Source organism: Hydra viridissima, unplaced genomic scaffold (genome assembly GCF_058129835.1).
Source record: "Hydra viridissima isolate aposymbiotic clone 2 unplaced genomic scaffold, HvirCarnegie_v1 scaffold_1, whole genome shotgun sequence".
Classification (NCBI taxonomy): domain Eukaryota; kingdom Metazoa; phylum Cnidaria; class Hydrozoa; order Anthoathecata; family Hydridae; genus Hydra; species Hydra viridissima.
In genome coordinates, this window is record NW_028324300.1 from 26611365 (window position 1) to 26638323 (window position 26959).

The 26959-nt window shown below is 35.6% G+C and overlaps 1 protein-coding gene across 1 annotated transcript; it reads left to right on the plus strand.

Moving 5' to 3' along the window:
• Positions 1 to 10981: 10981 nt before the first annotated feature.
• LOC149894177 (uncharacterized) lies at positions 10982 to 12222 on the plus strand. Its single transcript, XM_090077456.1, has 2 exons — positions 10982 to 11130; positions 11340 to 12222. The coding sequence occupies exons 1-2, from the start codon at positions 10982 to 10984 to the stop codon at positions 12220 to 12222; spliced, it is 1032 nt and encodes a 343-aa protein (XP_089933582.1).
• Positions 12223 to 26959: the final 14737 nt, after the last annotated feature.

The following is a 26959-nucleotide window of genomic DNA, read 5'->3' on the forward strand; positions in this document are numbered from 1 at the left end:
TTCCAAAATTATTATTTTTCTTACCATTTCATTGTCTATAGAGTTTTATAATACGCTTGTCAGAGAAGGTAAAAGCTTCCGGATTGACCTGTTTGCGCGTCACCGGAGTTGAGCGTGACAACAAGTCTTCTGCAAGCTGCGACGTTACGCATAGAGTCTGCTTCTCCGAAATTTCTCTAAAAGGAAATGGTGGTGGTGGATCCGATTGATACAATAGCCCAGTTAATTTGTTGTTAAAAGAGTTTACGCTTGATCCGTTCCACGAAGACAAGTAAAAATCTTCTAATCCAGACGAAGAGAAAATGCATTTGCTATTCGCGTCATACCCAGGGAAAGTGGTGTAATTGTTTGCACTGTAGGTTGTCCATGGAGTAATGACGTGTCCATTTCCAGGAGGGACTGTACTTCCATCGTACATTCTCACTCTAGATTCCCACCATGTATTTCAAAAACACGCCATTTCCCTTGCCAATAGCATTCATTCATTTTATATTCAGTTCCATAAGTAGTGTTCATATATCTGAACGTGACCGAGTATAGCTTGTAAAACGGCAAGTAAGTAGGAATGGAAGGAAATGTGCTGATGAAAGGTTGAATAAAGTACGTCACTGGTGAAGCTGTTTTGTTACGTAATATGATGGCAATGCTTGATTTGAAAGGCATGTCTAGGGTGAAATAGCCTCCCTAAAGAAGTGGAGTTGGCAACGTTACATCCTTGCAAAGAGTTGGCATAACCTGGTCCTCCGAGAGGAGAAAAAAGCAAGTCGCTTGCAAGGGTTACACTATCCACACCATCAACGTCTGTGACCATTGAATAAGTCCCCACGTTGATCTCCACGTCTGTATGAATTCGAAGAAAAACGTTTCCAGGAATGCTAAATCCTCCTGTGACAGTTCCATTGACAGCCAACCACAATCTTCTCAACACTCCTGGACCGTCAGAGTAAGTGAATACAGTAGCCGCATCTGTTAATCCAGGAGCAATCGTTTGTTGCTTTAAACCCAAACTGGTGAATCCTGATCCAGGAGCCATTCCTAAAAAACTGGGCTTTAGCGATAAGGCATCTACATAATTCTTTGTCGCTCCATCTTCTGCGTTGGTGGGATCAGTTACGTTGATCAATTTATGAGAATTTAAATCCAGGTCTGTCGTTCCACCTGACGCAAGTGTGTCCACGTAATTTTTTGTGGCTGAATCTGAGGCTGAAGTGGGCTCAGCCAAATTGGAGAGTTTATGTGTTGTCATGTTGATGTCGGTGTAATAAATATTATTGTAAGAGACTTTGGTGTCCACGTAAGCTTTTGTTGCAGCATCGTGCAAATTGGTGGGATCAGTCACGTTGATCAACTTGTGAGAGTTCATATCAATGCTTCCAGTGATGGTGCTTGACCCGTCTGTTTTAACACACATGCACGAACTCACGTCGACGTAATTTTTTGTAGCCGCGTCATGCAGAATGGTCGGTTCGTTCAAATTGATCGCCTTGTGAAAATTTAAATCCAAGTCCGCAGCTCCAATCACCGTTCCTCCACCTGATGAATGCTTGTCCACGTAATTTTTTGTAGCAGCGTCATGAGAAGTGGTTGGTTCTGCTAAATTAATGATTTTGTGAGAATTAAAATCAATGTCTGAAGTGATGGTGCTGTTTCCATCTGTTCTCACATGCAGCTCACTTGATGTCACTAAATAAGAGTTGTAAAAATACTTCCCCAATCCTGTCCTTCCAAACTTGTCAATCATTTTACTTACTACAAAAAAACTTTTTACCAAAGGGTGTCTATGATGCTTTGAAAGTCAAACCCTTCATCCATCTTCTTCAAGACGTAAAAACACAAATGACCACAATAAGACGTGTCTCCAAATTGAACTCTCTCACTGTTGTAATAAACTGGACTTTTTAAATAGTCAACCAATTCGACAAGAGGAGGCTGAGCGTAAGAATCGAAACTATATTTATTATCACCGTCTTTATACCAACACGTCCAATGAAAACCACCTGTGCTTGAATCTCCCGTATTCACAATGCCACATTCTTTTCTTCTCGGCTTTTTAGGCAACTCGTCTCTCATAAAAACACCTCGAAAGTTTTTAATCTTAAGTTTTTTTGCTACCTTTATCAATTGAAAGTCGGTTAAAGCCTCATTAGGCAAAACAATTCCTTCAACGTTAATCATTTTTAAATTCGTTTAAAAATTTAAAAATCTTCATCAGATTCAACCTCTCCCAAATCCAAATCGCTCATAATGCTTTGAACTAAAGACACATTTTTAGCAATCGCCACCTCCGGAAGCTTGACTTGAATGGACTCAATCTGCGGTCCAATAAAAATACCTTTAATCCTTAATGACGCAACAGCAAAACACCTTTGACGAACATACACCAATGGATCTGCTTTTACAAGCTTTTTATTCTCCTTTTTGTAAAACAAGGAAGTAATGCTCTATTCTTTTGTATACAACTTTCCGAAAAAAATAGAAGATCCTGATCCATTTTGCTTGAATATGGATAAATCTTCCGTCATGATCTTTTTCGTACTTCCTTCTTTTTTCAACAATGCTGTCCTATGGATGACTTGCTCGCGAAGAAATTTTGATATTGTTTCAGCCACCTCCATAAACTTTATTTCTTCTTCGCTCGGTCCCTTTTTTTCATCGTAGCTGATAAAAGACATGGAATATCTAGTCAGCTCTTTAGTCTTGGGGTGTAAGCTTTCAAACACACCCAAAGAAAACAAAACGGGAGTTCTTAATACGAAAGGACCTTTTCCATTCGCATACTCATAATACAAAGGAATCTTTTGGTATTGAATAGGCTTTGTGGCTGCGTAAATCTCTCCAACCAATAATTTGCTCTCATCAAAATTCTCAATTGTCCCAAAATTCAACTTTTTATATAGAAAAGAAAATTAATTAACTCATTTTTTAATCCGTGGATCATTTTAACGGGGAAAGATCTTTATTATCCATCCATGAGTTAAACGAGTCTGGATATCCCAACCATTTAACTAACCACTTGCTCTTTGTTTTGCGAATAATTTCTTCAATTCTGAATATGTCTTGATGCGTCTTTTGCTTCTCCTGTTCGTAAAAAGTACCTTGAATCTCTTCACCATTAGCGTCAATGATTTTATACGTAGGAGGATCCGTATACTGAACTTTTGACACGGTAAAAACCTCCTCAGTCCATCTCGGCGTATACCCCTTTTTAAAATGAGACTTCTTTTTTGTAATCCTCACTTTGTCATCTATGGAAAATTTTGGATCTTTTCTTTCTTCTGTTTGCCATACAGATTCATCCAAACCTTATATTTATTCTTTTCTTCACTAGCTTCAACTGGTGTTATTTTGATGAAAAATGTTTGGTATGGTTGTAATTTTTCACTATTTCGTCTAAAACGTCACTGTATTTATTAGTGTTGTTCGCTGAAAAATATTTAAACATTTTTTCTTTCATCGTTCTGTTCCACCTCTCAACGACATAGCTTTTTTCCTCGTTTTCAGTAGAATACAATTGCACACCCAACGCTTTCACATGCTTGTTGTAAAATACTTTTCCTTTGTCCACCCACAATTTAGAACACTTTCTTTTTTCAAATATTTTTTTTTAACGCTTCAGCTACATCAAGACCCGTTTTGCTTTTTAATGGAACAATCCATCCATACTTTGAAAACACGTCAATCACCATGAGCAAATATTTTACGCCATTGTTGAATTTTGAAAAAGAGCGCATGTCAACCAAATCTGCAACCCATATTTCATCGACGTCGTTCACAATCACCCTTCTTCTTTTAAAATGACGAATGACCGGTTTATGATGCTCCTCTGCAAGCTGATCTGTCCGTTTCAAGTTCGTCGTGGGAATTTTTTTTTTTACCAACACCCAATCCAAATTTAGCTTCGGCTTTAATCACAGGAGCAATGAGCTTTCTTTCGTTGATTTCTTTTTGAGTAGGGTAGGGTATAAAATCAATCTCTTCAAGCATCATCTGATCTGCTAAATTTCTGTTCTGTTTATCATTTAAATATTTATAAGCCAAATCGTGATGGTATGCCGCATTGTCCACTCTGTCCACTGGCTTGCTCCATTGATACATGTCGGTTGAAGTCAGTCTCTTATCCAAATTCGTACAAAGACCAGCAAAGTTCATCCTGGGAATATGCATTTCTCCTGGAAACCTAGCCCATGGAAGCTTCACTTTGCTCGACAGTTTATTCAACGACTCTACCAAATCACCTCTTTTTGTTGCAGAAACAAACTTGCATTTGGTCGTTCCGCAAACATCGCAAGCCCCTTTCAACATGTCTGTTGTTTTTACTCATCTCGTTCCTCATATGGATTCGTTTCAGTTTCTCTTTTACACTTGATGCAATAGATTTTTAATACGTAAAAAAAATTTTTTATATATATAAAAAATGGAAGTGATTGATTTATTATGGAACATTGTAAAAACTAAAAGAAACAACAACGCTCTTTTACCTAGAAGCATTCGAAGAATCATCGTCGGAAAGGGTGGATGCGGAAAAACAACGTTGCTTCTCAATTTATTGCTTAGACCGGGATGGCTCGATTACAACCGATTACAAGTGTTTGGAAAAACCCTCCTTCAACCCGAATACAAAAAACTCAAAAATTCCTTAGAAAAAAAATTACCAAAAGAAATCATCCTAGAACTTTTCAACATTCAACAAAGAACTAAACTCTAGTACTGAAGCCGTCATAGAAGAAATTTCTAAAAATTGGGAAGGAAAAACATACGTAGAGTGTCAATTCTTTGAAACTGAAGAAGACGTTCCTGAACTTGAATCCTTAGCCTCTGCCAAAAACAATTTAATGATCTTTGACGACTTGCAACTCACCAAGCAAAACAAATGCGACAAATATTACATCCGAGGAAGACACTCCAACGTAGACTGCTTTTATCTCGCTCAAAACTACATCTTTCTCACCAAACAAACCATCAGAGAAAATGCTAATTTTATTTGCCTCTTTCCTCAAGACCAAAAACACGTCGATCATCTCTACAGAGACCATGCTGCTATTGACAGGGACAAAGAAGAATTTAAAATATTCTGCAAGTTCTGCTGGTCGCAACCTCATGGGTTTGCCGTCATTGACTTGTCTTCTAAAAAGAACCAGAGAAAATACCGAAGCGGGCTAAGCGAATTTTATTTATCAAACGAATAACAAACAAGTCCAGATTCTATTAAATTGTTAAATCTAAAAAAGAAGCTTCTACCGTAGACAGAAAGCATTATTAGAACCTACTTTGACGTTCCTATCGAACTTGGAACTGAAAAAAAGTATGAAATGGTCTGGTGGGCTCGAGACGTATCGCAGCTACCCACACATCACCTCGAAAAATTACGTCTTCAGATAAAGTCCTAACCTAGGATCAACCAGTTGCACCATCATCATTGAAGAAGGCGCTTACGAAATTAACGAAAACAACGATTACTTGCAAAAAGAAATGAAAAAGCAATGTGGAACTTTATACAGAGCAGATGGACTCTTTTAAAACATGAATGCTTTTAAAGAAAATAGGCTTTTATTACTCCTATTTTTCCAGTAGACATTGAAATAAATGAACTAATTTTTTAAATATAAAATGTTTATGGCAAGAACAAAGTATGCAGGTGATTTGAAAGCCATGTTTGATCTTTTGTTTTATAATATGAAAATGGTAAGCCTAAGTATTAGCAAAGAAGGAATTCATTTAAAAGCAAAAACAAATATTCAATTTAAGTTTGAAGTTGATCTTCCAGCAGAGCAGTTTGACGATTAGGTGTTTAATTTTGACGAGCCTTTGTATATTGGTATTAAGAGTTATATTAATAAGGTATTTAAAACGATGAAGAGTAAGAGTGTAGTGACTTTCTCGATTCTTAGTCCTGGAAGTTTGACGATTGATGTAAAGTTTTTAGATCCTTTTGAGAATAGCATTAAGGTGATGACAGAGAATATTCAAAATGTGTATTTTCTTGATTATTTTTTCAACGAGTCTAAAAGAAGAATTTCAGTTTCGAGACTTAGTGACATGTGTCGAATGATTAAGCCTACTTCTGAATTTAGCGTAACAAGAGATAAAGGATTCTTTATTTTTTCGAAGAACACTCAAGATATTTTTTCAGAGAGTTTTGAATTTGGAGTAGAGGATTTGTCAGAGGAGATGAACGTTCATAGCGTGTACAAGTCGGAGCAATTGTATTAAATATCAAAGATTGTTTTATTTTCAGATGTATTAGATGTTTTTGTCGAGAAACATAATCCGCTTATGTTCATGTCTACTGGAAAAATAGGAGTAATAAAAGCCTATTTTCTTTAAAAACATTCATGTTTTAAAAGAAGTTTTATAAAATAGCGCCTAAGAAGGGAATGCTTGAAAAAGGAGAATTGGGACCAAGAAGCAAACCAGAGCCGATAGGTTCATATCCTTTTCCTTTTTTAATAAAGAGTCCATCACCGAAAATGGGTTTATTTTTAGTCCAAGGTTTTAAGTATAGTCCAGAACCTGCAGCAGCGAGTTTTACTCCTTTTCCATTTTTGCTCATGTAAACAACACCTCGTCCTGCGATTTTATCCACCATGGCTGAACCAGCAGAAGAGCCAACTCCTGCAAGCAGTCCAGTGGCAAGAGCAGGAACGACGTTTGTAGCAAGAGTGCTTCCAATCATTCCTAATAAAGGTAAAAGAGCTCCTATGAAACCTCCTTCTACTTTAGAGTGGTAGGCAATTTGTCTTTTGCTCAACTTAAGAGTGATTCCTTTGCCATCTTCGTATGCTTTTCTAATTTTGTTAAATTGAGACAGAGTAACAGCGAGAACTTGTACGCCATTTAAATCTTGATGAGTGAGTTTAATGCTAGCATCGGTTTTATCATGCATTGTTTTTTTAATTTTATCAGCTCGTACTTGTGAGATGTTCAGTTTGATATTTTGATAATGACTCATTTTTTAATAGAAAAAGAAGAAAAATTTTAATGATCAACAGCGCTGTTTGTATATAAATCTTGCAATACAGAAGAAATTCGTTCTCTCACATGAAATCAAATAATGATGTCTTTTCTTTTAAAATCGATTAAATCTCCATTTTGATCAACAAGTTGCGTTTCCATTCTAGAAATTTTGCTAACGGCAAATGGTAAGTAGATGAGATGAAACAGTTTTTCGATAAGTTTGTATCCAGGAGGAGCATCAGGGTAGACGGAGTAAATATCATTGGTTGATTTTCCATCTAAATAGGATGAACCAATAATGTCGTTGGTGACTCTAATTACGGCAAGTTCTTTAATTCTTACAATGCTTTCAGATTCGTAAAAGTCGATAATGCTGGTGACTTTATTAGGGTCAATACGATCTTCTTTTTTCTCAACATAAGTGTATTCCTTTTTATCAAAACCGAGAAGTGAGGATAAGCTGTTGTTTACGTTAAAGTCAACCCAATAATGAAGATTTGAGCCAGGTTTTCCAAAAGTGAGATTAGACTTTGAAGTCGTAACACTTGTTCCAAGAATGACTCCATCTGCTCTGTATAACGTTCCACATTGCGTTTTCACAGTGTCAAAAGTTTGGTATACAGATCCGCCTACGTATAAAATAGGCGACGGTAACGGAGAAGAAATTCAAGGTACTTTTTACGAGCAGGAAATGCAAAAGACTCATCGAGACATATTTAGAATTGAAAAAATCATTCGAATGCAAAAGAACAAGTCATTGGTTAAATGATAAGGATATCCAGACTCGTTTAACTCGTGGGTGGATCATAAAAAAACAATTCGTATGCAAAAATGAGTTAAGTAATTTTCTTTTCTTTACAAAAAGATGAATTTCGTGACGATTAATAATTTTGATGAGAGTAAATTATTTGTCGGAGAACTTTGTTCAGCCACAAAACTTATTCCATACAAAAAAATAAAGCTGTATTATGATTATACCTCTGGACAAGGTCCTCATTTATTGCGAACACCTACGTTATTTTCGTACGGCGTGTTTGAGAACCACAGCATTGAGACTGGAGAATTGTTTGGTTTCTCCATGTCCTCTCTCGGTTTCAACGAAAAAAAGGGCATAAATGAAGAAGAAAAAAAGTTCATCGAGGTGACTGAAAAAATATTAAAATTTCTTCGTGAACAAGTCATCAAAACGACTCCTTTGTTAAAAAAAGGAGTCATTTTGATGACTTGTTCACGAAGAAGTCGTGAATGGATTCAATCTGCGATCCTATAAAAACACCTTCAAGAATTGAAGGTGTTTTTATAGGATCGCAGATTGAACCCATTCAAGTCAAGATTCCTGCAAGGATTATCATTAAAGTTTTACCTTCTTTTCAATCCATCATGAGTGATTTAGATTTTTAAATTTTTAAACGAATTTAAAAATGATCAACGTAGAAGGAATTATTTTGCCTAATGAAGCTTTAACTAACTTTCAATTGATAAAGGCTGCTAAACAGTTAAAATTAAAAAACTTTTGAGGTGTTTTTGTAAGAAATGAGTTGCCAAAAAAGTCGAGTAGAAAAGAATGCGGTATAGTGAATACGGGAGATTTGAGAACGAATGGATTTTATTGGGTGTGTTGGTTCAAAAAGAACGATAAAAAATATAGTTTTGACTCTAATGCTCAGCCTCCTCTTGCAGAGCTCGTCGATTATTTAAAAAGTCCAGATTATTACAACAGCGAGAGAGTTCAATTTGGAGACACGTCTTAATGCGGTCATTTGTGTCTTTACGACTTGAAGAAAACGGACGAAAGATTAGACTTTCAAAGCATCATGAATACCCTTTGGTAAAACAAAAAATCTCCAGTAGATAAAATGATTGACAAGTTTGGAAGGACAGAATTGGGGAAGTATTTATACAACCCTTATTTAGTCACAGCAAGTGAGCTTTATGTGAGAGCGGATGGAAACAGCACTATTACTGCAGACATTGATTTTAATTCTCAAAAAATCATTAATTTAGCAGAACAGTCCAACTCTCACGACGCCGCTACAAAAAATTACGTTGACACGCATTCGTCGGGAGGAACTGGCACGGTGATGAGAGCTTCTGACTTGGATTGAAATTTTCACAAGGCAATCAATTTGAATGAACCGACCATTCTGCTGACGCCGCCCCAAAAAATTACGTCGACGTGAGTTCGAGTATGTGTATTAAAACAGACGGGTCAAATACCATCACGGGAAAGATTGATATGAACTTTCACAAATTGCTCAACGTGGCTGATCCTTCCGCTTTAAAAGACGCAGCGACAAAAAGCTGCGTCGACACCAAAGTGGTTTATAATAATATTTCTTACACAGACATTTACATGACCGCACACAAACTTACCAATTTAGCAAAACCTACATCGGCTTCAGACTCTTCCATAAAAAATTACATCGACACGCATGCGTCAGGCGGAACTGCTGTTGGCACTTCCGATTTGGATTTAAATTTACGCTTTTTACGGAACCGGAACAAATGTGCCTAAACAAGTTTTTCTTCGAATTCATACCGACGGTGAAATTAACGTGGGAAATTATTCAACTAGCTCAAGAGGAATTGGTCTAGGCCAAACCAGTCTCGGTTGCGACATACTTTTTTCTCCTTTAGGTGGTTCTTATTAGGCCAACTCTTTGCAAGGATGCAATGTTTTCAACACCACATTCATTGGAGGGTATTTCACGCTCGACATGCCTTTTAAAACAAACATCTCCATACTATTACACAACAAAAATACTTCAGCCATCACGTACTGGATTCAACCATTTATATCTACATTTTCTTCCAATCCTACCTACTTGTCGTTTTACAAGCTTTACGGGACAACGTTTAGATATCTCAACACCACTTATGGGAATGAATATATTTTGCTACACACCCCAGAAAAAGGAAATGGCGTGTTTCTGAAATATACCAGAATGCACAAAGTTGGCGCCTCTGGAAACTGATGGGAATCTAAGTGAGAATGTACGATGGAAGTACAGTTCCTCCTGGAAATGGATACATCAATACTCCGTGGACAACTTACAGTGCGAACAATTACACCACTTTCCCTGAGTGTGACGCTAATAGCACATGCATTTTCTCTTCGCCTGGATTAGAAGATTTTTACTTGACTTCATGGAAAGGATCAAACTTGACTTCGTTCAACAACAAATCGACCGGTTTGCTGTACCAATCCACCTCCTCTATCGGATCCACCACCACCATATCCTTTTACAGAAATTTTGGAGAAGCAGACTCTATGCCTAGCGTTGCAGCTGGAAGAAGACTTGTTGTCACGCTCAATTCAGGCGACGCGCAAGTCGGGCAATCTGGAAGCTTTTACCTGTTGCTTGAACAAGCGTATTATTATGCCTAATGGACTTAAAGAAATTCTTGACAAAATAAAAAAAATGAGAATATTACGAAATGAAGACGTACCTGTTCAGTATTTAAGAAGCAAAGGAGTGGGATGACGAGAGAGAGAGAAACTAACAAATCCATTCTCATACAACAAAAAGAAGACGAAGAAAGAAAAAAAGATCGTGAAAAATTTCGTAAAGAATATCTTGAGAAACATTTTTAATTGTAGGATGCAATTAAAAATAATTTTTTTAAAATATAAAAGGATGCAATGTGTAAGAAGAGTTCATTATGATCGAAAGAAAGAGTGGAAAAAATGTGTTATTGTTTTTAACCAGTATTTAAAGCACCCTCCGTTAAAAGTAGGTGAGAGATATGAGATATTTGCTCAAAAAGACATTAAATTGGATAAGTCTTCTAAACAGCAGATTATGTTTTTATTTGGTGTTGAAAAGGGGATAGCGTTGGTGAATTTGAGACATACTTTGAATGTAAAGTTGAATTATTTTAATCACAGTATGATCCTTTCAAAGCCGATAGATCAGGTTGTTATGGAAATATACAACAGAAGCGGCAAGGACGTGACGATTAAAAAAGGCGAAAGTTTATGCTTAGTAAATTTTCTTTAAAAAATATTTTTTTGTCTTAATAAAAAATGGATATTAAAAGTTATAAAGAAATCTATCCGAGTCTTCCTACAGCTCCAGTGGAAGAAGGAGATTATGTTTACAGGCTTCAGAAAATAGGCGAGATTCAGAAAGAGATGGACAACGAGAGAAAAAAGAGAATTCATTTGAGTAAAAAGTATCATTTTAGAAGAGCTTCAAAAGTTTAAAGAGATGGCGGAAGAGATCAGATCAAAAGCTAAAAATGGAATAGATGAGTTGACTAAAGAGTCTTTGATCCAAACAGGAAGAGAAGATGCGATTCAAGCGTTTAACAACCTATATATAAAAGGGATCTTAAAACCATTTTTAAGATTGTTTATTTTTTTTCTGCGTATTTTAAAAAAGGTCCTTTTATAAAATACAAGAGCCGAATAAACGGGATGAGATTGTGAAAGTGGTGTTGGCGATAATAAATAAAATTTATCAAGACAGTTCGAATGATAAACTAATGAATGCTCAATTTCAGACGGATGTGAGCAAACTGTGTAAGCCGATTAATGAGAGCAATAAAAAGATGATTGATAGTATTAAGATGAAGATGGGGCCCAAGTCTGAGATGATGGAGTCAGTAAAGTATCCAGTGATGGAATCTAGTGCTATAGATGAAACAATTCCTTTAGGTAAAATGGCGCTAATGTATTTGAGTCTTCAGAAAAAAGTCAACGAAGGGAAAAGAAATTTTCAGAACAAGTTTGAATTGAGTAGAAAAGGTGGTCAATATAGAATTGGAAAAATGGGTGTATTGTTTGAAGGAGATGATATGATTGTAGGAGGTGAAAAGTATGTAGGAACAAAAGGTCTATGGGAGTTCATGACTAGTCCCAACATTTCAAAGAATTTCGACGTTACGGATGAAGATATGAAAAATTACTCGAAAATTTTATCAGAAAGTGGAGCTGTAATGCCAGATGCGAGATTGAACAAACCCACTGTTGCCAGAACGGATAAGTACAATAAAATCATCATATCCATTGAAAAAGGAATTAAAGAAAAAGAAATAGAAAAACTCAAAGAACTAGAAAGGCTTAAAGCAAAAAAAGGTTACGGACTCCTTGTTCTTCCAAGCGATCCGAATGCGTTAATAGAAAAGCTTCAATTAAGTATTGCTTCTTGTCGTGCTGGAAACACAGCTTCAAGAAACGTGGCTGTGGGTATATGTGATGAGCTGCTAAGACAAAAGGTGATTAGCGAAGACCAGTACAAAGCCATTCAGAGATGCATAAAATAATTTTTTCATGTATGTAAAAAATGATCGTTTACAGAAATAGATATGGGAGAAAACATGTGATTGGTGGAAGCGGACTATTTGACACGTTTAAAAATTTAATGAGGAGAATGGCTGCTTCCAATGCGTCGAGAGCAGCGTCTGCTTTGGCTGCAAAAATAGCAAAGTGCGAATTGGGACGAGAAGCGATTATGGCTGCCAAGTCTGCTGGAAAAGAATTGGCTTTCTCTGCCATTTCTACTGCTAAAGATGTAGCTATTGATAAAGGCAAGAAGGCTATTGAAAAGGTGTATGTCAAAACTGGAACGCCAAAAATAACTCAGAAAAGCAAATATATTATTTCAGAGTTGGTCAAATCTCCTGTTCCAAATGTGTATATAGATGAGTATGCTCAGATGGGAGGTTCTTTGAGTCGTAAAAACGTCATTCGAATTCAAGATCTGGTTCAAATGGGGCGAGGATTTAAAGTTGTCTAAAAAATTTCATTTTTTAGAACTTCTTCTTAAGAAAATTTTTTTTCTTTTCTATAAAAATGGAAACTCCGAGATTTTAAATTTTACAGAAGAAGTCTTGATTGATGAAGGAACGAGTATGAGCCCGTGAGCACCAATTTAAAAAACACTGGAGAGATAAGAATTAATATTGGACAGCAAGATTTGTTCACGCTTCCTTCTGAGGCTTATCTCTTGGTTGAAGAAAGACTGACTAAAGCATATTGAACATCTTATGCAGACACAGATGTGTTTACTTTTGCAAACAATGGTATCATGCATCTGTTTAGCCAAAATTCTTATTATTTGTCCAATTAAGAGGTAGAAACCATCTATAGCCCTGGTCAAGTTACTACCATGATTGGTTTTCTTAAATACACGACAGAGCTTCAAGTATCTGAAGGTATGAATCAGCTGTGGCAACGCAATACGACTATGGATGCTGATCTGACTGTTAACACTGGATATAATTCCAGACACTCTTACATTAATAAACAATCTATGGATAAAAGAACCTTTTCGTTTTGCATTCCTTTGAAACACATTTTTGGTTTTTGCGACGATTACAACAAAGTTATTTATGGGGTTAAGCACACCGTTACCTTTGTGAGAAAAAGCGACACGGACGCTACATTTAAAGCCAATGCAACAGCTGCAGGAAAAGTCCATTTGATTAAATTGTCTTTGTTTATGCCTCATGCCGATCCCTCTTTCTAGGAAAAAAACAACCTTTAAAAAATCATCGAGTCTAAAGTAGACGTTCCATTACCGTTCAGATCTAGACAATGCGACACCATTTCTGTTCCTGTGAGTAATAACTTTAGTTAAAAACTCAGTTCGAGATCTTCTGATAACGAGAGACCGATGTATATTGTGAGTGGATTCCAAACCAATAGGGACAGCAGTCAATATCAAAATCCACTCGTCTTTGATCATTGCGACATTAAAAACATTATTGTGTCCTTAAACTCTGTTAGGTATCCTGCTGTAGACTATGACCTAGACTTTAAGAACAACAAATTCTCAAGGATTTATAAAGACACGTGTAAGTTTTGCAACAGAGTTTACGGCTTTGACGGTATTGTAACTCAACCTAATTTAGGCGCTTTAAATTACAGATATATTTGCCCTCTCTTTGTTTTCGATGTAAGCAAGCAGCAAAAAGCATTACAACAAACCATGATAGACATTCATATCAGGGCCACCTTTAATGCAAACGTTCCTGCGGACACTCAAGCTTTTGCTGTCGTCATATCTGATAAGATGCTTAGGATGATCTCTGACGGTAGAAAGATGAGCGTTGTTTATTAATTTCATGTCTTTTAAAAATGAGGTATACGAAAAAAGATCTTAAAAAGCTGCTGAAAGAAAACGGTGTCACTCAAACGTCTAAAAGCAAATTGTCTTTGTTGATGCTGGCTCTAGAAAATAATCTGATTGATAAGAGCGAGTTGATGAAGGACGTGGAGGAGGATAGACCGGTGGGGAGGCCTAAAAAAATCGCGTGAAGAAAAATTTTCTTTGCAATTAAAAAATGGAGAGCATTATTAGAAATATAGAGGATGTTATAGAGAAGAGTATTGAGGAATTTGAAAACCGTCTCAATAGATGTATAGAATTAAACTTTGAATATGTAGCGGATAGGATGCAGCTTCTCATTGTTAATCGCATGAATACCTTATAAAATTGAGGGATATAAAAGAATGTAGCAATAGGATCCTCGTAAAGAAAAGGCTTATAGATATACAAGGTTATTTGCTTTTAGACATTAATGGCTTAAATGAATCACGTATAAATGAAGGTGACTTGGATGAGTTATATAGTTATATTCACTGTATAAATAGAGCCATAAAAGCCATGGATAATTCAGATGATGATTTAGAACCGTTTGAATATGAAATAAATGGTCATCGGTATATCGTTCAATCTGTTAGGATTTATCTTAATGACCACCCTGGCCATCTAGTTCCTTTAGATTCAGATGATTCGGATGAAGACGATGAGGAGCTTGAGATTTCTAAATCGGAAGAAATGAGATCATGGGCTCCTGCGGCTTAAACAATTTTTTAACTCAAAAAAATTAAAAAATTAAAAAAATTTGAATTTGGGTTAAGAAAAATTTTCTTTGCTATTAAAAAATGGAGAGCATGACCGTGAAGGAGTTAAAAATAATGGCTGAAGACCGAGCTATTAAAGGCATCTCAAAAATTAGAAAAGCCGAGCTTATTGAAGCTATTAAAAATACAAAAACTATTATTGGGTTTGGACCTATAAGACGTAGAACAACTGAGGCAAGACCGTTGCCCGCTCTGATGGTCGAGTCTGGAAAGCCTTCCTTAGTAAGGTTTGTTCGACCTACTAAACCTGTAAAAGTAAGGTTTGTTGTCAAGGATACTGTTCCTCGTCCTGTGAGACCTGTTCCTACACCAAGACCTGTGTCTGATGATTTAGTTTCTTTCGGACCAAATCGATTGCAAGGACGAATCACTAGAGATGAACGTTCTATTTTAGATGAACCTTTTACAGATTCATCGACCGTGATTACACCAAAGCCCGTTCCAGCGCCAAGACCTGGCTTATTTTCAAGGTTTGCAACCGCTGTTGAAAATGTAGTGACTCAAGGTTTCAACCTAGTGCGTACAGCCATTGATCCGTACGTTCCAGAGCCGGTAAAGAGAACAGTCGCACATGTTAAAAATGGAGTTGAAAAAAGAATAAAGTTTCTTAGAGATATTGTAATAGGTCAACCGCCAATTAAGTTTGAATTGACTGCTTCAGCTCTAAATTATATTACTAAGCAATTTTCTTACAGCCTTTCTACCCTTTATCAAGACCCTGCAGCCGTTTTAAATAAGGTTAAAGAGTCTGCCATTCAAGTCGTTAAGCCAAACACAAAAACCAATCTTGTTTTAACCTGTGACATGATACAGGTCAACATGACTACAGGATTAGATAATATCTGAACTGTTTCTTATCCTTCTAGATATGAAGTTATTCTCGGATCGACTGATGTGAGAAAGAGCTTTGAGATGTGGAAAGAAAGTATTCTTGAAAACATGGTGAATTACAACAAAGAGGGATCCAATAGGCGAGTTTATAAAATTTTAAAAAAAGATGTGAATATGATTACTTACACTCCTCTTACTGTCTCGTCCTGGATCGATTTGCCAGAAAAACTGAAAAGCAAAAGGGCGATTATCAATATGGAAAATAAAGACGATCAATGCTTTAAATGGTCTGTCACCAGAGCGTTGAATTTAGAAAATAGAGATAATAAATGAATTACAAAAAACTTGATTAAAAAATTGGAAAAGTTGAATTGGGAAGGACATGATTTCCCCGTAAAACTCAATCAAATTAAAAAGTTTGAAAAAACAATTGAGACATAGCTATCCACGTCTTTATATGGTTTGAAAATAAAGAAATTCGAAATTTAAGAATATGTCAATATTTAAAACGAAAGCATCAAATCGATTATCTCCTCATTTCAAACGAGGAAACGAATCATTATTGTTTTATTCATAGTCTGAGTCGATTGCTTTAATCACAAACGTCATCACACTAACATGAAAAACATTATTGCAGAAGTTGCATGCATGGTTTCGACTCTGAAGAAGCGCTTCTTAAACATTTTCCTGACTGTCTAGAACATGAATGTGTAAAAAGGGTACTTCCTGAAAAATGAACACTCCTTCAGTTTAAAGACTACAAGAAGTCGATGAGGGTGCCGTATGTTGTGTATGCTGATTTTGAAAGTTTTATCAAACCCATCAACGATACTACTAAATATCCTGAGGGTGAGTCGTACACGAAACAATATCAAAAACATACCCGAGCTCCTTTTGTTATTACATCAAAGTTCCTGAAGGTTTTAAAAAAATGGTGACGTATACTGCAGAAAACGAGGAGGATGATGTAGCTCGAAATTTCATAGACGAGCTTGAAAAAGATTTTTAAACCAATTTCAATAAACGCAAGTTTAAAAAGGCTGTAGTGACGGATGAAAATTGGAAAAATTATAATGAGGCGACCCAATGCCATATTTGCAACAAAGATCTTGGCAAAGATAAAGTTTTGGACCACTGTCATTTGACTGGAAAGTACCGCGGAGCTGCTCACAACAAATGCAATTTGGATTATCAAATTCTAATTTTCATACCGGTCGTCTTTCATAATTTGACTGGTTATGACAGCCATTTGTTTATTAAAAAATTATGTGGAAAATTAACCTGCATTTCTAATAACGAAGAAAAGTACATTAGTTTCACAAAACAAGTCAAAGTGGGTGAATATGTCAAAGAATTAAAAAAAGCGAGAAGTATGGCAAAATTTGAGATTTATTGACAGTTTCAGGTTCATGGCAGGTTCATTAATAGATTTGGCAGACAACCTGATTAGAGATGTTTGTTATGAATGTGGCAGTTCAAGTCCAGATACGTGCAAGAAGAGCTGTCCAGATAAAAAAAGAAAGGGATGTCTTTGCAAACGAAAATGGGGAGATTGTAAAGCCCGACGAATTAAGAAAGCTCATACTGAATGCAAGAACCTAAATTCAATATACAGCGGAACGAAACGAGATTTGCTTCTTGGAAAAGGCGTCTATCCTTATGACTGGGTGGACTCGATTAAAAAATTTTCAGAGACGTCATTGCCTCCTATGGAAGCGTTCTTCTCCAAGCTCAACGAAAAAGGAATTGAACCTGAAGATTATGAACATGCTCAAAACGTTTGGAACGAATTTGGGTGTGAGACCTTTAGAGATTATCACAATTTATACAACGTTCCTGACGTCTTGATTCTAGCTGATGTTTTTGAAAATTTCAGAGACGTATGTCTAAAAAATTATGGATTGGATCCTGCTTGGTACTACACCTCCCCCGGTTTAGCTTGGGAAGCTAACAACAAATATATGGGTCATTCCTACGATCCTTCAAAACCGTCGAAATTCATCCAATATTTAGACGCTAACAACTTGTATGGATGGGCGATGAGCAAACCTCTTCCTACTCATGGATTTGAATGGATGAGTGAGGGTGAGCTTTTAAATTGGAAAAATATTCCATGTCTATTAGAAGTCGATTTAGACTACCCTGATCATCTTCACGACGAGCACAACAACTAACCATTGGCTCAAGAAAGATTTAAAGTAGACAAAGTGGACAAGTTTGTTCCTAATTTAAACAACAAGAAAAATACGTCGTACATCGCGAAAACCTAAAACTTTACAAACGATTGGGGTTGGTTATTACAAAAATTCATCGAGGTATTAAATTCGAAGAAAGACCTTGGATGAAAGAATACATTAATCTTAACACTGATTTAAGGACTAAATCTAAAAACGACTTTGAAAAGGATTTTTTCAAACTGATGAATAATTCTGTGTTTGGAAAGACAATGGAAAATATTGAAAAGCGAGTAGACGTCAGACTGTTGACTAAAGAAGAAGAAGCTCTTAAATTATCGAAACAGCCGCATTTCGAAAGCAGAACTATTTTTGACGAAAACCTGATCGCCGTTCACATGAAAAAGACAATGGTATTTAAGACAAGGCTGTTTACTTGGGAATGTGCATCTTGGATTCAAGCAAAACTCTCATGTTCGAACAGCATTAGGACTATATGAAACCTAAATACGGAAATCGAGCCAAATTGTTGATGACTGACACCGACTCGCTCATTTACGAAATCGAAACGGAAGATTTTTATAAAGATAATGCTGATGATGTGGAGTGCAAGTTTGTCACGAGCGATTTTAATAAAAACCATCCAGCCGTTCAAAACGTAGGTTTTAAAGTGGGCGTGAATAAAAAGGTTATCGGTATGTTCAAGGATGAGACAGGAGGTAAGCAAATTAAAGAGTTTGTCGGGCTTAGACCTAAGCTCTATTCCTACAAGATCTATAAAGAAAAAGAACACAAAAAATGCAAAGGTGTGAAGAAAAGCGTTGTTGATAAAAAGATTAATCATCTAGACTACAAAGACTGCTTAATGAATAGAGTAAAAATATATGCGACAATGAACATTATTCGATCTCGTGAGCACAACCTTCACACAGAGGAAATTACCAAAATCGCTCTTAGCGCTGAAGATGACAAAAGGATCATTTTAGAAGATAAAATCAGCACCATAGCTTATGGACATTACAAAACAAGATGACTTATGATTTACTTAAGCAAATAAAATGAATATCACTTCACCACACCATAAAATATTGAAGCAGTTTGACATTGAAGCTGCGAAAGGAAACAAGGTAAAAACTGAAAAACTTTTCTTTTTTGCAAAAACCATTACTCTCATTCAAAGGTATGAAGACAATCTACGAACAAAAATTCCCTTTAGCGACATGGATAAATTTAAAGAGGAGAAAGAAAACATTCAAAAACAATACTTTCAAATAGCAACAGAACTTGTCCATTCTAAAAAGTGGACTCATATTAAAATAGAACAAAAACCAATCTACTTGCGCAAATGCAAATAATGCTCTAATGACAACCCTAAACTGTTTGAGATGGATGACTGTCATAAAAAGTTTTTCTTAATATGTTCCTGCATACAGGATATTCTAAACATTAAAACAGAGTACTATCACTCTAACAGACTGAGTTCATCAAGAATGGCACATTTCCAAGAATGCATTAAACAGTATAACGGAAATCTAAATTGCAAAGTTCCAAAAGAAGTCTTTGATCAACTTGAAAATAAATTTCAAGCTTTAAACCTTCTAGTAGACTCTAATGAAAAAAACATCAAATATTCTAAACTTAATAAAGAAACTCTTCTTAAAGCAGCTAGGGTTTTCTTATCACTATGAAAATGCCAACTATATTTATTTCGTGCTCACTGGTAAAAGAATAGATAACATTAAATACTTGGAAGAGCAAATCATAAAAGACTACATAAAATTCTCTTCTCTCTATGATTCTTATTATGGAAAAGACAAGTCGAAAGAAATTTATAGAAAAAGCTTTATTAATGCGCAATATATGTTGTTTCAACTTTTAAGAAACTATAATCATCCTTGCAAGATTGGAAAATTTTCTTTTTTAAAAACCATCGACAAGAAAAAGATGCATGATGAAATTTGCTCTCATCTCTTTCAAAACTGGGATGGACTTTTACTCCCACTTTTTAATTATTTTAAAAACATTCCCACCTTTTATAGGCATGTCTGTTCTGACGCTTAAGCATAGAAAATAATAAAATGCGCTTGAATCGGCAAATCTCTACTACTTATGACAATAGATCAAATATGGCTGGAAAATACAATGGTGTGCAAACCAAAATACTTCAGTTATGTCCATTAGCACTTTTTTCCCCTTGTGGATGTCACACACTTAATCTTGTGGGAAATGATGCGGCAGAATGTATTCCTGAAGCTGTAACATTTTTTGGAACGATTTAAACAGTGTATAATTTGTTCAGCTCAAGTCCAAAACGATGGGAGATATTATCAAAACACCTCAATTGCTCACTAAAAGGAATGTCACATACAAGGTGGTCAGATCGTGTTGAAAGTGTCAAACCTTTTGCAGCACAATTTTCTGGGATTAAATTGTCATTGGAAGAACTTTTAGAATTAAATTTGACTTCTAAAACAAGAACTGAAGTAGAAGGTGCCTTATATTAAATTAATTAATTTTCCTGGATAATAATGTCATCAATATGGTACAAAATTCTTGCTCCAATTGATTTTTGCAACAAAGTTATTTAAGCAAGAAATGCAACTTTAGATGTGGAAGTGGACAACATAAACCACTTACTAAGACAACTTCTTGAGTTTCGGAATAAATGGAAAGATATCTGGTCAGTAGAGAGATTTTCCAGTTCTGGCTCATTTTGCTTTTTTCGAAATAATTTTGCATGTCTAATATGTAAAAATTGTCGTTCAGCGCAAGTTCTTCCAATGGTAAATAGATGAATAATGTTTATTTTCTGTTCTTCCTAAATGAAACTTCTTTTCATGGTAAATAGTTGAATAATACTTATTTTCTGTTCTTCCTAAATGAAAATCTTCTTAAATGAAAATGTAATGACATGCCTAGAGAGGGACTCCAAAACCAAATGTGACTTTATTTTTTAATCTGCAGTGTCCATGTGCTAAAGTGTGTATTCCATCTTCTAGAATAATTCTTTTATCGTCGTTGGTTTCCACATCTTCGGAAATGTCTTTGTAACAATCGTCTGTCTTGATTTCGTAAATGAGGGAGTCCTTGTCTGTTATCAACAACTTTGCTCGATCACCATACATTTTCTTGATGTAATCGTAGTGGAATTCAAACATTAAAGTTTTGCTCAAATCCAAGATGCACATTCCCAAATAGATGGGCTTGTTGTAATACAACTTTGTTATTTTCATGTGCACGGCGATCAAGTTTTCATCAAATATGGTGCGACTTTCGAAATTAGGCTTTTTAGACAATTTCAGGTCTTCTTCTTTTTTGTGACCAGTCTTACGTCTACATGATGTTCGATATTTGGTTTTTGGAAAAACCATGGAAAATTTTGAATTGTTCATGAGCTTGAAGAAGTCTTTTTCAAAGTCGTTGGTGGCTTTTGTTCTTAAATCGGTGTTGAGATCGATATATTTTTTCAGCCAATCACTTTCCTCAAATTTGATTCCTTGATGCACCTTTGAAATTTTTAACCCTAATCGTTCGTACAATTTTAGATTTTTGTAATGGATGACATAATTCTTCTTATCGTTTAAATTGGGTACTAGCTTATCTACTTTGTTGATCGTCATTCTTTCAGGCGCTAAAGGGTAATTGTTGTGCATATTGTGCAGACTTTCTGAATAATCCAAATCAACTTCTAAAATACACGGCATCGATTCCCAAATTTCTAGCTCGCTTTCAGTCATCCATTCAAACCCGTGTGTGGGAAGCGGCTTGCTCATAGCCCATCCGTACAAATTATTAGCGTCCAAGTACTGAATGAACGACGACTCTTTGCTAGGATCGAACGAATCTTCCATGTATTTGTTGTTTGAAATCCCCAAACGATTTAAAATCATGCTGGTTCCTCCACGAATTCCTTTTTTAATCATTAGCAGCATATCAAAATCGTTCATAAGTTCTAAATTTATTTTTGTCATTTTAAGAGCAGCGTCCCATGCCGATCCGGGGGAAGTGTAATACCAAGCCGGATCGAGTTAGTAATTTGCATTGCACACGTCTCTGAAATTCTCAAAGACATCCGCTAGAATTAGGACGTCGGACACGTTGTACAAGTCGTGATAGTCCATAAATGTTTCACAATGAAACTTGTCCCAGACCTTTTGGGCGTGCAAATAATCTTCATCGCTTATTCCTTTGTCGTTAAGCCTGGAATAGAACGACTCTTTTGACGGCAATTGTGTTTCTGAAAATTTTTCAATCGAGTCCACCCAGTCATAAGGGTACACACCTTTTCTTAGTAACAAATCTCGCTTTTCTCTACTTTATATTAAATTAAGGCTTCTACACTTAATATCTCCTTTTTTAGATCTTCTACAAGCACAATCTTTACAATTTGTTATACATTTACAACCACCCCCTTTTTTATCTTGACAGTTTTTCTTGCATGTCTTTGCATCTAATATTTTACATTCATCACACAGATCTTTAACAAGGTTGTCTGTCAAATCTTTTAATGAACTTCCCATGAATCTGAAACTGTCGATGAATCTCAATTCTCGCTTTAGATCATAAGTCTTACCATCTTTACCAATAAACTCACCCACTTTGATTTCTTTTGAAAAGCTAATGTACTTTTCTTCGTTGTTAGGGATGCAAGTTAATTTTCCATCTGACAATTTCTTGATGAACAAGTGGCTGTCGTAACCGGATAAATTGTGGAAAATAACAGGGAAGAAGTTGGGGATTTTATATTTTTCACTGCATTTTTTGTGAGCAGCACCTCTATATTTTCCAGCCAAATAACAATGGTCTCACACTTTGTCTTCTAGGTATTCTTCACAAATATAACACGCGGTTGCATCATTAAAATTTTTTCTGCCCTCATCGGTCATAACCTTCTTTTTTGGAAATTTTGTCATGTGGTAAATTTTTCTTATTTCTTTTTCGAGCATATTTACAAATTCACCAGCAACGTCGTCTGTTTTGGTTGTTGTCGTGAAAGTGATAGGCTTTCTTTTATATACTGTATCGTCAAAGCATTTGATGTAAAAACAGAACGAACTAGGAAAGTGCTTTTGATACTGTTTTGTGAAACACTCCTTTTCGTCAGGTTCGCACGTGTTCATAGGCTTGATGAAACTTTCAAAATCGGCATTCACCACAAAAGGGACTCTCATTGATCTTTCTCTATGAGCAAATTTCATAGTGGAATTTTCTTTAGGAAGCTCAATTCTAACAGAGCTGTGGTCTTGAAAGTAAGTACAATGTCTGGAAAGCGCTTCTTTAGAGTTGAATCCCTGCAGACAATTTTTGCAATAAAATGTTTTGTGCTCATGCTCCGATGTTGAATAGGACATGAGTCGACTGAAATCTTTGATCAAGCAATAATGGTTAGTTTCATCGTTTGAAATGAGAAGCATATCGATGCTGTGCTTTCTGCCAAATTGTTTGGAATTTTTCAAAGGGTACGGTTTTTCGCTTTCAAATCCAAAAACGCTGATGCTAATATCAGGATTGTTTTCCTCAAACTTAACGATTTGATGAAGAGTGACTGGAAATTCAATCTCTTCCCAATTCAACTCTTTAGATTTTTCAACGAGCTCTTTGTCAATTCTCTCATTATTTTTATCTTTCATAAGTAATGCCCTAGTAACACACCATTTGAAGCATTCATTATCTTCGGTGTTTTTCATGTTGATGATCGCCATTTTCTTTTTCAGAAAATCATCCAATTCGATCCATGATGAAGCGCTTAGTGGATTGTAATCAATCATGTTCATGTCTACTTTCAAAATGGTAGACACTCTCTAATTAGATGCTCCATTGTTGTATTTAAACATGTTCTCTAGTATTTCTTCTTTTGCTATGTCATACAACTCTATCAATTCTGTCGCTTCCGAAACAATTCTATATTTGGATGGAAAAGGAACAGTTCGAGTTTCTTCGTTTCTGGAAACGATACTCACACGCAACATTTCACATGTCAAAACAAAGTTTACTTTTTTATTTCTGTTTTCTCTTAGAACTTTAATCGCTGCTTCTTTCACTAAATCCAAGAAAGCAGAAGCGTCTTGATAATTTCCAACGGCTTGATGTGAAAATTGTTTGCTGATATTTTTTAGTGAATGATCTGTCAATTTAAACTCAATGTGGGGTTTGTATACTGTCGATCTTACGATTGATTTTAAAGAGTCTATCTTTTTTCTTACTTAAATCTCTGCATCGTCCACTTTTTTCTTGATCGGTTCTGGGACGTACGGACTAACCCATTCAGCAACATCTTTAAATTTATTAAAAACAAAAGAAGAAACGTTTTACGCAGTCGTAGTCAACCTTGAAAATAATCCAGGTCTTGGAGCTGGAACTCGTCTAGGAGTAGACAGGCGATGCATCTGAAACTGGTTCGTCAAGTATGTAACTTGGTCTTTGTTAGTGAGCTGGTCTTGGAGCTGGAACCGTTCTTACAACAACCGGTCTTGATGCAGGAATAGGACGCGGAACCGTCCATGAAAGTATCATCCTTTGGGAGGATGTACTGTTTATAGCTCTCACGAGGTCATCCTTTCTCATCTTAAAATAGTATTTAACTCTTCGCTCTTTAGCAATTTCTTTTAATTCTTTCACAATTTTTTTTTCCATTTTTATTACGGAAGATATTTTATTTAAACCAAAATCATTTTTAAATCCTGTTTTTGTAAGATTTAAAAATCTTCCCGTTATTTCATAGCTTACATCTTCTGTAGTTCATCTGTTATATTCATAAGCTTATGAAAGTATCTTCTTAATTAACAAATGCGTATATTCAAATCCCTTATTTCTTTCTCATAGCCATCATCTTTGAATTCCATATACTCATAAATATAGCCTTCTAATTTTTCAATGTCTTTTTCCAAATCCCATTCGATATCATTAAAATTTTTAATTACCTTATCCATTTTTATTACATGAAGATTTTTATTTAACTCATTTTCAATTTTTTTAAATTCAACAATGTAAATTTAAAAAACGATTTACGACTCTGCCTGTGAGGTCTCTTGCCTTTGAGGACACCGCCTTTGAGATTTAAATATTTCAAATTTATATCCGTTGGGTACTTTTCCGTCTCGTCTTTCATAATATTCCCAGCTGTGCCCAGTCTTTACTCTCGATTCATAAGTAAAACGATACTCAATCACATTACCAGTTTCAACATTGGTTATCCTCACACCCAAAGGATTATTTCTAATCAACCCAAGTCTAATATACTTTGGATCGGTTGGCTTTTTTCCTTTTTTCTCATATTTTCTTGGTCTTCCAACAGGTCTCGCTTCTTTTGACTTTTCTAAAAGTTCATTTTTGTCAATCAGATTGATCTCAACAGCAATAATCATTAAAGTCATTTTATCGTTCGACGTTTTGGAAATGCCGTTCTCTTTCAATAAAATTTTTAAATATTTTACACTGTATCGCATTTTTTTTATTCTACAAAATTTTTTATTTAACTCAATTTTTTTTTTTTCATTTCTGTTCGTTTTCATGAATTCGAAGAATCTTAAAATTTTCATATACAACATCTTCTGACTTAAGCGATTTTAAAAAAATTGCCATTTTCAGTTCTCCTGAAATCTTTTTTTCTCCTGAAAATCACAATCCAAATGAAGAACGTACTTATCGTACTCTCTAAACATTTCTGGTATTTGAAAATCTCCGTTTTCAGTGACGTAAACAGAATTGCGAATAAAACCACCTTCTCCAAATGCAAGAAGCTCGAGATGTTGTTTCTTATTCATGTCAGTTTCTCTCATGCTGCGCTCCAGAAAAAACGGATAAAGGTGTTTCATTTTTTTTATTCTTCCGCTTTATTTAAATCCGTTTGAGGATCCAGGAAATTCTTCGAATTTTTTAGATCAGTTTTTCTTGGTCTTCCTACAGGTCGATCTTCCTTTACGTATTCCATCCATTCATCTTTGTCAATCAGATTGTTCTCAACCGCAAGCATCATTAACGACATTTTATTGTTTGACGTTATGGAATTTCCGTTCTCTTTTAGTAATTTTTTCAAATCTTTTTTTGTATATCTCATTTTTTAAATAAAGAACTATTTTTTTAAAGAAATTCGAAGAATTTTACAGGATCCAAAGTATCAAGAAAATCCTAAAAAATAACGTTCATTCTACTTCCGTCTGATTTAATCCTGAGCAATTTATCTGAAATGATAACAGCAGAGGCTTTAGTGCCTGCAGGAACGTTTAAATTAAATGTGGCTTTTATTTGCACATCCACCACTGTAGATTTTAACCTCTCAGCCTGCTTGCTCACATCAAAAACAAAAAATTGACAAATGTATCTGTAATTTAATGCGGTCAAGTTTGGTTGAGCAATAATCTCACTAACTCCATAAAGCTTATTTTCAAACTTGGCGGCGTCTCTGTAAACTCTTGAATATTTGTTGTTTTTAAAGTCCAAACTGTAATCTACAACAGGGTACCTTTCACTTTTTAAAGTGACGTACATGTTTTTCAAGTCACAATGATCAAATACGGAAGGGTTAGACTCTTGACTGCCATCTTTATTGGTTTGGAATCCAACAATGACATATGGTCGGTCTTTCACTTGCAGATTTTGGGCTTAATCTCCAAGTGAAGTTATTCGCTAAAGGCACAGCGATGGTGTCGCTCTGTCTAGCTCTAAACGAAAACGGTACATTCACTTTCGATTCAATGACTTAGTAAAGACTGCTTTTTGCCATAACAGAGGGTGTGACATAAGGCATAAACAAGGACAGTTTGCTAAGATCCACTTTTCCTGCGGCTGTTGCAGCTGATCTAAAAATGGCATTACTGTCGCTATGTCTCACAAGAGTAATTGTGTGCTTAAACCCGTAAAGCACTTTATCATAATCGTCGCAAAATCCAAAAATATGTCTTAAAGGAATGCAGAACGAAAACGTTCCTTTATCCTCACTCAGTGTAATGATGTAGTTTTGACTAGCTTTAAATCTGGTGTTGTTGACAAGATCTGCTAAAGCCGTTGTGTCTCTATTCCACAGCTGGTTCATACCTTCCGAGACTTCAAAGTCTACTGGATATTTAAGGTATCCAAGCATGGTGGTGATTTGCCCAGGGTTGTAAAGGGTTTCCACTTCTTGATTTGA